General features: G+C 26.4%; 2 protein-coding genes across 2 annotated transcripts; one reads left to right on the top strand and one right to left on the bottom strand.

The window, feature by feature from the left end:
- The first annotated feature begins 4,784 nt into the window (after nt 1-4,784).
- Nucleotides 4,785-5,634, top strand: LOC137809828 (agamous-like MADS-box protein AGL29). Its single transcript, XM_068610898.1, has one exon. It carries the CDS (start codon nt 4,862-4,864, stop codon nt 5,414-5,416), a length of 555 nt encoding a protein of 184 aa, XP_068466999.1. The 5' UTR covers nt 4,785-4,861; the 3' UTR covers nt 5,417-5,634.
- Nucleotides 5,635-12,297: 6,663 nt separating this feature from the next.
- On the bottom strand, nt 12,298-13,153 carry LOC137809827 (agamous-like MADS-box protein AGL29). The gene has a single exon (XM_068610897.1). The coding sequence runs from the start codon at nt 13,036-13,038 to the stop codon at nt 12,526-12,528; it is 513 nt and encodes a 170-aa protein (XP_068466998.1). The 5' UTR covers nt 13,039-13,153; the 3' UTR covers nt 12,298-12,525.
- Between the last annotated feature and the right edge of the window lie 2,058 nt (nt 13,154-15,211).

Here is a 15,211-nt window from a genome sequence, read left to right as displayed (position 1 = left end):
AAATTGTCCCTAAAATGCTCTATTTTTTATTTATTTATTCTTTTTGCTAATAAAAAAAATGATAACTAGCTTGAAGTTAAGAGCACAAAAATTTATTCCTAACATTGTATTTAGTGTGAGCTACATATCTAAATGTGTCTTTAGATGCTAAATCAATATTTTTCATAGCAATCCAATCAATCTCTCTGTCTATTAGAGTTGACATATGTGAATAGATCAATGTTGATCTTTTAAAGCTTCATACGTCCAATAAAATTGTGTTGTAAGCAAAGTTTAGGTAGTATACCAAGAAGAGGTATTCAATCGAGTTATATCAAATACTAAAAGGAACAAATCTTCTTGGGTTGAAGATTTGACGCCATGATTTCATTATTGGAGAAAAATGTTCTTTTTGAAAAAATAGATAAAAACTTCATTACTCATAGGATTCATATCATAACTCAAAGGATTAGGAAAAATCCTTTTAATCTCAAAAACACATTCTCCATTTGAAGAGCTATGATATCAAATTGTTAGATTAAAAAAGTACTCAAGAAATTTGACTTGTGTTTTCTAAAACTATTTCATCTCAATAACTTTTTCTTCTTTCATAAAGATCCTTTCTACTGGTGATAAAATATATATTATAAAAAAAAATTCACACTCAAAACATTTTATATTGATCCATGTTAACCACTAAGACTACTTGCAGTTCTTGAAAAGAAGTTTTGCTAAAATACAAACTTACAAAAAAAAACGCATGTTAAAAACTGAATAAGACATTTTTAACAAGACCATATGTTTTAAAAGAACTTATGAATTGTTGTTTTTGTCTTCTTTTTTGTAAATGCTTGTATACGAAACTTTCGTGATTGCTAAGAACTTGAAGGTATCATCTAAGATTTAAAAGGACATAGAAGGCATTAAATGATATTTAATATCTTTCACCAACTACTATTTTTTTTTATATGCTTATCTTATTGTAGCTTATATGCTATCACTAACTTTGTATAACATATTTATGATTATCAAAAGACGATTTATTTTTCTTTATGATAAGTTTGTTCGCATAACATTTTAAGATAGTTCTCAATCTAATATCATATCTTAACTTTTGCAAACATACTCTTCTTTCATAAATGCTGAGAAGACAACATAAAATACTACAATAAAAAATAATAAACACGTAAATTTAGTTATATTGTGTTATATCTAAATAAATAGATATTTTACCTATTGTAAAGTCAAACAATAGATTAAAACATGTTTATTTATATTATTGTTCTTGTTATTAAAGATTTTTATCTAACACCCTCATTTCTATTTTTATTTTATTTTAACGTTTAAAGCGGTTTTTTTTTTTATCAGCAATAAAAAATAAATAAATGGGAACCACTTCAGGGGTGGTCCAACTCTTATACATAAATAGCTATCGTCTTACCAACCTCCAACTAAAGAACACCTTCCAACTAAATAAGGAACAACCAAAGCAACTCAAGAAAGCATTAAACAACCAGCCTCATACAATCCACTGGGTTCAAAATCCAGTTGGGATACGTAAAGGAATTACAACATGACTTTGCAAAAATCCAAAACCAAACATTTACCTGAACTAGTGCAAATACTATTACAGTAAATGAAGATGAATATTCCTTGTCTGATGTGATGCTTTAATGTAGCGTACATAATCGCACGTAATCGTAATGAAGAAAGAGAGATTTTGATGAACCCTACTTGTAGAGAAAAATACATATAAAAGAAACTTTTATTCACTTGTATATTAGAGAGTAAAATACATGGTGTATATATAAGAAAAAGATTAAGACCTAGCTGAAACAGAAAAGGAAAGTTGGGTCAAACAAACAAAGCCCAATAATTTAAAATAGAAAATTAAATATATTAACAAATACCTCAAGCGCATCTACCACGCCCCTGTCGAAGGTCACCGAGTTCCTATGTCTCCAAATTCCACTCACAACACCAACCCAAATCGCCTCCCAAACAATAGATTAAAACGTTTAAAGCGGTTAAAAGATATTATATAGAGATCTATGATTATAAAATAGCCGTCAATACATGATACACATGCATCAAGTTTTAAAATAAGCAGTGATATTCAAAAGTATACACAAAATTGATAAGACATGTTTTGATAAACAAATAAGAGAAAACACAACATATATTATTATCAATAAAGTAAAAGAAAAAAAAACGATGAGAACATAAAATAGAAATTTTAGATAATGTAACATATACTCGATTTCTCCTAAATAATTTGAAGCTAATAGTGTTGTGTTTGTCACCACTAAAATGGTTATATGTTATCTTTTTTAAACATTTATATGCGGTGATGGTGGCCTTATAAAACATCCTGAATGTTCATTACTGTTAAGAGATGCTTTTAGGATATTTCAACATAATGGAATATCTCACTTATGGTCTTTAACTCCTTTATAAGATGTTATTGTTTAAGGTAAGATATTATATATGTGTTAATTTAGATTTCTTTTATCGACAAAGAATGATAATATTAAAATAGAGCATTTAAGTGATGTTCTAATCCTTGCATAAAATAAGTCCTTTTAATTTCCTGCATTAGTTCCACAAAGTTACAACACAATTTTGATCAATCAAAGGTCTCAAATTACAAAGATAAGATAATAGTCAAAACCCCTTTCTTCAATTTTATGGAGTTTCTCTCCCTCAATTTAAACTCTTATGCACATAGTAGTTTTACAAAGATAAACCATCAGACACGGTCAAAATATCTCCCATCTAATTTACAAGTTTCTCCCCCACCAACATAAGTCTTTGTTACACGCGGTGATGGTGACTTTACAATAAAAATTAAAAAAAACTGACAAAGTAGCATAAATATCAGTCATCTAATGTGTATTGAAGCCTCTGTCTTATATATTTCACCTGCAATAATAAACACATCTAACATGAATATACCATGACACCTACATACCCCAATACATTAATGACATTGTATAATCACATAGATTTTAAGCAAACCTTTGGACAATGTATCCAATTCAAGTAAGGTAATGTAGTCATAGGAATTTTATGGGTCATCCATACTCAGACATAGAGTTGTGCCAATACATAATAATTCTTCAACATCAACCTTAATGTTCTTAAATATAAAATTATTCTTATGCTTCCAAGTCATCCATACTATAACTGCCCACATCCCTTTCCATATTTTATTTTGTTTTGCATTTGATTCAAATAAATGGAATTGTTGAAAAATGTTGCATTAAATTCATGTGGTGTAATGATTGAATTCCAACACATCTATCACAGATTTGCGAGACATAATTTGATTTCTTACATCCTACACAATGAGATATATTACAATTTAATCTTCACATTGACAAAATACAAACAAATTATTCAACTAATGTTACTGATTCTACATTCAGAAGGAATTGAATTAATATAAAATTTTGTGAGTATTTATATTTCATCTTTCTCTCATTATCTTGAATTCTTTATCATTCTTAGTATTCATGACTACTACATATAATTTTCCCTAAAAAAATTAAAAACTTTTTTTAAATCAATTCACTTTTTCTTGATTGTATTTTTAGTTGTTCATTACTTTAGCGTATATACCATCATAATTGATATGCCATAAGTTAACTATTATATAAAGTAAACAAACTTATCATACACCACCGTTATTTATAATTGGATCATAATCTAAAATTATCTTACACTATTATTATATAACTTGTTTTCTCTTCTTTTTTAAAAAGTACTTAATAAAATGATTTTGCTCCACAAAAATTTAAAAAATTAATTTAATTTTAAATAAAAATTTTCATGTTAGACATCACTATACAACTTGACATCTCATGCTGACACCTCAAATAACAACAATCATTTATCATCGCATGAAAAAAGTATTATTAAAAAATAAATAAATAAAGAAAATACTAAAATATGGAGGGACTAGACCAAAACCCATATATTAACAAAAATGATACATAGGTAGACTATACCTATTCATAAAGAATTCTAAGAACAGACTAGATGGTAGCCTATTATACCAATGAAAAAATTCTCTATGAATAAATCTTAAATTAGCCAACTTATCAGCACACATTTTCTTCACGAATTAAAGATGAAGTGGTTAATCATATTGACTGGTTGTCTAGAACCCTTGGTATATGTATGTACTCAATTTAATGTCTATTTAAGAGTTGATTCTTGATCTTTTGTTATATAAGAAAAAATATTATATGTTCTTTTGTATAAGGGTTGGATCATCCCTTAAGTCATCGATTTAATTTAGTTACTTAAGTCATCGATTTAATTTAGTTACTTCTTGTTTGATAAAAAAAAAATTATATAATATCAATCATCCTTACTATAGGTCCTATTTTCACAAAATAAATGAAACACAGATGTTATCCATAAAATACATATCACAGCTCACTATTTGAGAGGATATTAGCAAATAAAAGAGTAGTTGCCAACTATGACAAAACAATAAAATATTCTTTTAAAACTTACACTAATATCTAGCAAATATAGAAATTATATTTATTTTTTTCAACATACCTATTTAATACCTGTAGGATTTAATAAGGAAGTTCAAAGCCAAAATTGTTGATAGCATCAAATTTATAAAATTAGAAATTATAAACATATCAAAACACTTTCCTTATGCTCCATAAAAAAAATAAAAAAACGTAAAAAAAATAATATTAAAAATATTGATAATTTTCAGAAAATGTGTATAAATAAAGAAGTGTGGGAGTCATATCATATACCTAAACCTTTCTAATAACCTCTCTTTTGAACCCTCTTGTTCTTCTTATGCCTCTCCAATAACTTTTCTTTCTTTTTTTAAAGCTTTTGTTCTTGAGCCATGGGTCGTCGTAAGATTGAGATTACGGAAGTGAAGGACCCCAACACCAAGCAAGTTACATTTTCCAAGCGTCGAACAGGTTTGTTCAAAAAAGCAAACGAATTATCAATTTTGTGTGGTGCTGAAGTTGCTATTGTTGTGTTTTCACCTGGGAACAAGCCTTACTCTTTTGGGCACCCAAGTGTTGATGTTGTTGCAGACAAGTTTCTGCAACAAGAAAGTGCGTCAAATGTTGTCGTGACACCAAATGTTGACGAAGGAAGCAGTTCTTCCAATGCTGACAACATAGATGCACTGAATCAACAACTGTGTGGTGTTCAGACTCAAATAAATGATGAACATAAGAAGGCTAGTGAACTTGACAGGAGAAAGAAGCAACAAGACGTGACTAAACTTACCCACAACAAACAATTGCAACGTTCATACATAAGGGTTCAGCGTAAGGTGGAGGATTATCTTGATGCCATTGAAGTGTCAGAGTATATGTTGCTCCTTGCAAAAGAACCTGTAATTGGAGTAACAAAACAAGTAACTATCAAAAGAAGAAGGAATTGATGCGTCGTAGCATGAAAATTAAGTTCACATTTGAGTTTCCTTAACCCTAAATCTTGTTGTCCCCAGTGTGTTGGTTAAAAAAAATAAATAGTTTGTGTGTGAAATGGTTGTTATTATATTTGCAGAATCTATATTAAGATTGAGTATTTCAATAATCTTATGTTTTTATGATTACTAAATTTTACCTTGTTGCAATCTAAATGGTTTTGATTTCAGTATGGTAGATCGAACATTTGTATCAAACATTTATTTAGATATGGTGGTATTTGTTGTAGAATTCTTACAGTTGTTTGATATTTTTTTTAAAAAGATTGAAATACTTTCTGTATTTCTTTTTTATTTAGTTTATTAATAATCGATAAAAAAAAAATAGTAATGATTTTGATGTTGAGAATATCATGAAAATCAGCCAGATATAATTCATTTTTTATCAAAGCATTATTCATCATCTAAGGGGGTGATTTATTTTTGTTTCTTTAGATAAGAATAAAAAGGTGTTGACAAATCCTGAGATAGCTAAACAATAATAAGATATCAAGATGAATGTCTATATTGGAAAGGTATATATCAAGTAACATTACATTATATCTAAGATTATTGTTAATTCAAAATTTTAGAAAATAATAGCAAATTAATAAAAACTTTTTAAATAGAGTTACGTATGTGATTCTTAATTTAAAAGTTTTTTTACTAATTAGTTTATCAAATTATTCATGACATGTTCTTATCACAATTTTTGTCTGTCTTCTCATCAAATCCTTAAAATTTGTCTTCTTTGTTTACCTTTTTTGAATGCTTATTTGTCCCAAATAACATTTATCTCAATTTTTTATATATATATAGCATTTCTCTGCTATTTATTTTATCTTTTGTATATCAATTTAAAAATTCTTGCACAACCAGATATAATTTTTTTATATATAATTTCCCTATATGAATATACATTATCATAATTTCTCTAAATTCTTAACATGTAACCAGGTGGTGGCATTATTTTAAGTGATAGGAGATATAATATGCCCTGTGTGAATATAACTGGTTCAAAAATTTCAATCCTTATGTATATTTGCGTTTTATTTTTATATGTTATGTTAATTTTCACCTGCTACAAATCAATTAAAACCTTTTATGCAATTTGCATGAGATAAATAAAATAGACTAGTAAATCAACAAGGACTTTGGAAAAAATAAATAAGCTATAATTTTAAATAAATATTAAAGTTTCAAGTAGAAAAGAAAATGTATTATAATGATTCTACTAGTAATTCAAATAATGAAAATCTTCCTCTAATCCTACTGCCCATGTTAAAAGAAGTTAAATCTAAGCGTTCAAAACAATTTGAAACTTTAAGGAAACAATGAGCAAAATTTAGGACTAATTCATTACAAAAATAAGAGTAATTAATGAATTTATTAAGTAATAGTGTTGATACATTTCTGCATTGAATACAATAAATATATTGTTGAATTTAACTATTGCATTTAATATATTCTTGAATTTATTAAATAATACTATGTCATGAATTCAATAATAAATTAAATGTAATAATTAAATGATACATATATTTAATATATTTGATGTAGAAATGTATTAATAATACATCTTGTAATAAATTAATTAATTAGAACTACTTAATTATAATTATTATAAAACAATAATTAAAACCATAAATGTCCAGTTTGTTATATTATCTTTGTAAATTTAATAAATACATTATATTTCATAAAAAAATATTAAATTAAATTGTATATTAAATTTAAAAAATACAATGACTGCAGTTAATTCTATTTTTTAATTTAATAAATATGTTATATCTCTTAAAAATATTAACAGCATATTATTAAATAAATTTAATATTATATTAAATTTAATAATTAATATTGTATTATACATTAAATGCACTCGTGTGTTTTTAATAAAATTCATTATTTACTATTATTCAATAATAGTTTTAAGTAAAATCATAATTAATAAAAAAAAAATTCAATACAATGTATTTGTTAAATTTAATAAATATAATATATTTTATAACATTATTTCAGATAATTATATATCATACTGAATAATTAAGAGCATATGAAGACATTTTTTTAATTTTATTAATTATTTGTGGTGACAAAGTTTAAAGTATTATACTATAGAGATGCTAAATTAATTTAAAAAGCACTATATATATATATATATATAATTAAAGTCCTTTTATTTTAACTAATAAGAAAATGGGTTTTACACTAACCATATACACCAGTTTTACAATATCAATTCATCATTGAATGAAATAGTATATATAATAACTTGTTGACTTTTATACTAATTACTTTAAAAATTACTTAAAAAAAATCATCAAATAAAAATTAATTATACAGAAAAACAATAATTAGTTGTTTATTTATTAAATTAAAGACTATTTTTTAAAAAAAAATTGATAGCTAATTAGATACTAATTTAAAAACTATTTAATAATAATAGAAACTAATTTAGAAATTAAAAAAAAATTAGTCTTTAAAATGGTATATAATTTAGTCACTATAACCACTAATTGTTTTTGTCTCTAAAATTGATTTTTATTTGATATTTTTTTTTAGTGAATTATTTTAATAAATTTTATCATTTGTCAAAAGCGAAAAAAAAAACATACTAATGTGTAGTCAATAAAGTCTTGATTAATCTTGTTTATTTTAAATATATGCTGTATGAATAATACTAGTAAGAAAAATAATTTTTTTTAAATATATAGTTAAATTCAACATAATAATTATATATGTATGTATGCTTTGTAGTTGAATTTTAACTATTTGAATTTGTTAATATTATTATTATTGATATTTTTTATTAATATTATTATTATTATTAATATTACCTACATATATATCTGTAGTAAATTTATCTATGAATAGATATTCTTAGTTAATTTACCTATAGATTTTTGGTGAGTTACTATAGAACGACTACATCTTAATATTTGGGTGCCAAATTACATCATTGCTGTAGTTTTTTTCCAGTGTTTTTCGTTTAATAAACTGTGCGTCCACGTGTCTTCCTGTTCTGATTTTCTATTTCTGTGGGCCCCCACCTTTTTATTCTAGGCAATTTCTCCCTCCACCATATCAATTTCAACATGCACCCAATCCGCTCTAGAAAATGACAAAAATACCCCTCTTAAATGACTTAAATAATCTTACACAAAAATGGAAAAATTATTTTTGAAACTTTTATCTGAAATATTTTGGATTTCAATTTTCGGAAATTTTTTATCCAAAATGTATTTTTAGTTTTGTGATCAGATTTTTTTTTTCAGCATGTATTTTTTTATTTCTCAATTATAATTATTATTTTGGATTTTTTAATTTGAAATAAGGGTAGTTTTGGAAATTTAAAAAATTGATATGGTGCAGGAGGGTAGTTTTGAAAATTTAAAAAATTGATATGTTGGAGGTTAAAATTGATATGGTGCAGGAGGGTAGTTTTGGAAATTTAAAAAATTGATATGGTGGAGGTTAAAATTGATATGGTGCAGGAGGGTAGTTTTGGAAATTTAAAAAGTTGATATGGTGGAGGTTAAAATTGATATGGTGCAGGAAGAATTTGCCTTTATTCTATTGCCTCTTTTAGTATTATATTGCGGGCCCTATCTGTTTTATCGTGTTTATTTTTATTTTTGTAAAACCTATTGGGCTGGGCCCAAAATATTTTTTGTTATCCTCTTCTTCTTTTAAAAAAACGAAAATTAAAGATAAAAAAATTAAACATTGGTTATTATTGTTTTTTTTAATTTTTAATTTTTTTAATTAATAATTTTTTTATTTCCTCTTCATTTTCATTAATTGAGAAAAAAATTGTTTTATTTTTTTATTTTCTAAATTTTATTTGTATTCAAAAATTAATTTTTTCAAACTAATTGAACATGTATTTTTAATTTTTTTTATTAGAAATAAATTTTTTATAATATATAATATATCAATTAATGAATATATTCAACTTACAATTTTCATGGAATACTATGCTATTATTTTGATTCATTTGTTCTGATTTATTTTTTATCTTTCTATTAGACATTCAAATATTAGTACGTTAGTCATACTTGAATCCACAAAATGCGAGAGTATGTGTTGTTTATTTTTTGTTGTTATTTTATGAAAGACACTTATTCTACATTAATCATTGTGTACTTATGAACAAACATTATTGAAATAATGTGAATGGTGTATATTACAAAGTCAACAACTCTTTCTTGAATTTTAATAGATTAGTTTTATTCAAAGTCAATATTCATTAATATAATTTTGTATTTTTTTAATAATAATATTTTTTTTTCATGTATATTAAGTTACATAATAATATATGATATAAAAGTTTTTATAAAAAAAAGTCAATATACATTAATATACCTATATTTATTTGTACAATTTACTCCAAATTTTAAACATCATATCAAATTATTTTACATGTAATTCGGATTAAAGATGTTATTATTATTATTCTAATTCAAATAAGTTATATAAATTAGTTTTTTTGCTATATGCTATAAAAAAAATTGTTAAGAAATATTAAAGTTGATGTAAAAAATAGCGTAAGTCGAACGGCTTCAAAAATAGTGTATAAACAATGTAGACGACATTCAATAAACATCAATTTCAATTTGTATTTGAATGTTCAAACTAATCCAAATTGTGAAGCAGTAAGATCGAGAATATATTATTTAATTATTACATTATATCTGAAGAAAAAGGTTAAATAAAAAATAGGAAAAAGAAAAGAAAAATTGGACTTAGAATGAGATATGGCGGCGGCAAAGGGGGCAAGAGCTGCAGTGCTCCAACCACAGGGTGATGCAGTTGGAGTGGTACACGTGGCCGCACGGTACTCGCTTGTTTTCCCCATCCCTGTTGTGGCGGGTGAACCCCTCCATGCAAACGGAGCAAACCTCATCCCTCCTCACGTCGTTAACTGTGGGCAACTTGGAGACGTAGCTCTTGCACGCTGCGACTACACGCCGTGATTCTCCCTCCACCACCGCAAGAGCCTCGTCCAGATCAAAACCACCCAAATCTATGAAATTGTTCAGTATTGACACCGCAATATCATCGCTGTTCTCTGAATTCCTATGGTTAGCGTTGTTGTTATCCATTGCACAAACATAATAACAATAATATACACTCAATCACCTATATATATACCATTACTTTTCTTATCTCATATCTATGGCTGTTTGTTGACTAATGGGGGCTTTGAACATCTCATTATCACTCGTTTATTCCAACTTCTTTATAATATTCTATCCTTTCTTTATACTTTTTTTTTTTTTACTGAATTTTTTCCCATTTTGGATAAGATATTATCCATTTTACGTTTTCCTCTTTCTTCATAACTATCGATCGAAAACATGTATTAATATAATACACCATTATAAATACGTGGAAGGGATAAATTATAATTGGCGTTGAATGGGTCAAATATACACTTCGAATACATTTCCGTGATATTAGGAAACCACCACGCTCCGAGAATCACTACACACATCTTGGTGAATTGGTTATCTGACCCACACTAATGGAGTCCTGAGTAAACTTATAAATAAGACTTATGAAGGAAGAAAATGTACGTTTTTCATATCCTAAGATAAAAGACTAATCGCTAGCATTGACTTGAGCGTTAGACTGTAATCACAGATACCTCATCGACCGGCGAGCACGCGCGTAGGAGAGAAAGAACTTTGAAGAATTCAGAGACTACCAGCACGACAACAAATTGTGGATCAACATTACTCAGCCTAACATCCACGAAGGTACAATAATAAATATATTTTTTAAGTCATTCATATTTTATGCTTACATAAATAAATAATATAAGATTTGATAATTTGTCTAATTTACTTTGTTAATCCCTTTGTGTAATCCATCTTCATATGATAATTTAAAATAATAATAAGACTCAAGACGTAATGCCAATGGCATAATTCAGAGAATTTAGAACTGTGAATGAAATAGCAAGAATCTTGCTGCACTGTTAGGTCCTACGATTAGACAGTTTGGCGTACTTCTATTTTTTGCTTAACTTAATTGGTTAGCTCTTATAACTTTATTAAAGAAACTAATCAATTTCTTATCATTTAATTTTTCTTGCCAGATATTTTCTGAGAATTTTTATATTAAATCATCAAATATTAATGGTTTATAGAATGAATATGGATGTAGATTCAATCCCTAGTGATTCAACCATCAATAGGTACTTGGTGATCAACATTGACCTAATTAATGTTGTGGTTTTTTTTACTAGTAATGGTAGTGTATTGAGTGTGAACGCCATTTTTTTTATTACTAATTTATACTATAATATGAATAATTTAAATTAATATTATTTAAATATTTTCTTTTTTATATTGATATTAACTTGAAATAGTACTTTTAATTTATTCAAATATATGTTTTTCTTTATATTAAGACTATTTCTTAATTTAAATTAAAATATTTTCAATTTATTTAAAAATCAAAATTTATATAAAAAGAAGTCGAAATGTTTCTTTTACTAGTCCGCCTATTGGATCAATATTACTCCAAGATTTTTTTTGTTAGCTTGTATTAAGTCTTTTGAGCCCTTTAGCCAAAAAAGGTATGATGCTGTATAACCCCCCCTCTTTTTATTATTACACCCCTTTTTAATTGTTTAGTTCTTTGTTTTATTTTTTTCTCTCCCACACGTATTTGTATGAATAAGTTGTAGATAAGTATGAATAATGTCATTGCTATCATATTAACACTTAATTAAGAATTAATTTGGTATTTAATTATGTGATTAATGTTTCTGATAATTTTTAAGGTTTTGGATTTAGAATTTAAATTATTTCGTTTATATAACGTGAGATGATTTCAACCATATACAATATATTATTTTTTAAAATTCACATCCAATGCAAAAAAAAATAAAAATTCTTACAAGAATTAAAAAAAAGTTATTTCCAGTCGATCATATTTTTCTAAATGCAGTCCACGAAAACACATACTCAATAATACTATTGCTATTTTTTTTCTCATTTCACTCTGCATAGAGCAACAAGGTTATATGATAAAGGGAACTTAAAATTTAATTACAAATTACGCGCTGCACAACATCAATTCTTTCTTCTTTTCTTCACCTGTTTTGTTGTTTGGACTACGGGTTCTTGTGCAAGTAGAATCAAACATTCTGATACCTCAATCGCATCAATATAATCTTTCACCCTAATTTGCAATTCTGAATATGCATCTTGTAATTGTTTAAATGAGTGTTGTTTTAGTATCTGATCATGCTCTAAGCCCTTCTTTTCCTCCACAAGTAGTTGGCTTTGAATCTCTAGCAATTGTTGATTCAACCTATCCATGTCCCCAACTTCAACACTGTTTTGTTTGACATCATTTGATTTGATTTCTTGTTCAAGAAATTTGGCTGCAACAAGATCAACAGCAGGGTGCCCAAAAGAGTAAGGTCTGTTTCCAATTGAGAACACAACAATGGCAATTTCTGCCCCACACAGTATAGATAATTCATTCGCCTTTTTGAATAAACCTGCTCGACGCTTAGAAAACGTCACTTGCCTCGTATTAGGATCCTTCACTGCAGTCATTTCAATTTTGCGACGACCCATTCTTCACACAGAGAGGTGTTCAGATAAGTGTTCAATGATCGACCTCTTTAACCACACAAATATCAACGATTCGTTATCACATCAACATAAATAATTGAACATTGAATCGAGTAAAAAAAAAACATCCTTGTAACCTTATTTTTTAACCGAACTCACGAATCCACTTAACCAGTCAAAAAAATTCTCTTGAATCTACTTTTGAACACTATCTCATTCCTTCACACTAATAATTACTAAAAACAACACAACAATACAAGAGACTAGAAAGAGAGAGAGGTTTTGATTAAGATGAAGATGCTATGATATTCCCACAACTCTTTATTTATAAAACTTTATTTGAAACTCTTCAACGTTTCTAATATTGAATTCGCAATTCCCAATTATTCTCACACCTGTACGCAAGTATTTTAATATCTTCCCTGATTTTGCTTCGAATAAATACCTATTTTACTCTATTTTTTTTAAGAAATAACCTATTTAGTTTTCTAAAACTACAAACATTAGTCCTTTTTTACACATAATTAATGAGTATTAATTGTCATTTAAGGTAAAATTTATCATTGTCTATATATAATATAATTTATTTAAATACATTTATAGCATAAAATAATATGTTGTTTTAGATATTTGCGCGTTAAATAGCAACTAAATTTAAAGATAAAAAATAATTAGTTATTATTAAATAAATTAGATATTAATTTAGAGACTAAAATATTATTGGTATCCAAAGTGGTTTCTAATATTAACAAAATTTTATAAAATAGTTTCTAAATTAGTATCTAAATTAGCTACCTAAATTTTAGTTATTAATATTTTAATTTTAAATTAATTTTTAAAAAATTAATAAAGACTAATTTAGAATATAAAATAGTGAAAAGTTAAAACCTTCGTAACTAAGTAACTAAGAATACATACTAATTTAAAAATTATTTTATAAATTTTTATTAATAATAAAAATTACTTTAAACACCAATAATTGTTTTATTTATAAAATAACCTTTAATTTAATTAAATAATAACTAATTATTTTAATCTTTAAAATTAATTTTTATTTAAAAATTTTCTTATAATAACTTGATTAGAGATTAAGTTTAAACATCGACTCTAATCCAAACATAAGAATTCAAAACGATCTTAAAATTACTACCATGTATTTTTAAACACGTGGTCATGATTAGATTAACCCCCTTTAAGGAAAATTAATTATTTAAATTATTCGTTGGTACCTCTATTAAGGAAGGAGAAAAAAAATGAATTATTCATTTGATACTAAGCTAACAAAATAGGAGGAGATATTATTAATGATAGTAAATAAAGTCTTTTATAGATTAATTATTGATACAGAGGAAAAAATTGGTTGATTTTTTTAGCAAGTGTTGATTTTTTTAGCAAGTGATGATTTTTTTTAATTGGATATCTGATGACACAAATTATTTTTAATTAAATCTCTGTTGGTCGTTGTTGGTGGCAGATTTTTTGTAATTGCATTTTTGTTGTTAGTTATTGGCAGCATTTTGCTGAAATTGAGCTCCCAGAACCTAATTAAAAAAGTGAAAATATTTCATTACTCATTACTGACTTGTTCCTAAACTATTTATAATTTTTTAGGTTGGTCCCTAAACGGAAAAGATTTTGATTGGGTTCTTTATAGAACTTAGAGAAAAGATGGAAAGTGTGTGTCGTGCCATGATTTGATGATGCAGCATTATAATTTGAAAAAGAGAATGATAACAAGTGAGGGGTATAGCGGTAATTGGAGTGGAAAGCACCAATGTTTAATCCTTCAAAGCGTATAAGAAGTACTCGTATGGACTGAACGACGAATAGTAAATAATTACCGCATAATAAGATAAGTTTATTAAAATAATATAAATACTGCATATTTCAATAAGAAAGGTACGTCATTATTACTGTATACATCCGAGTGTTGAATACCTTTTTTACTGATTTGAGCGTCGGGTGCTTTCTGCAGTATCTCTCCCATTTGGCATTCACCCGAGACTGAGAACCGAAAAAGTAACACAAAGACCAAAAATATCGTAGTAAAGCTTTAGCAACATACATGAAGGAAGGAAGAAGATGAAACCTTCAATAGTTCTCTAAGTCCTATCTCTTTAATAAAAACAATTAACGACTATAGTGAAAAACTATTCTACGATTAATATAGTTTCAC

Source organism: Phaseolus vulgaris, chromosome 2, assembly GCF_000499845.2.
Source record: "Phaseolus vulgaris cultivar G19833 chromosome 2, P. vulgaris v2.0, whole genome shotgun sequence".
NCBI classification, from domain to species: domain Eukaryota; kingdom Viridiplantae; phylum Streptophyta; class Magnoliopsida; order Fabales; family Fabaceae; genus Phaseolus; species Phaseolus vulgaris.
This window is presented reverse-complemented; position numbering and strand designations above follow the sequence as displayed.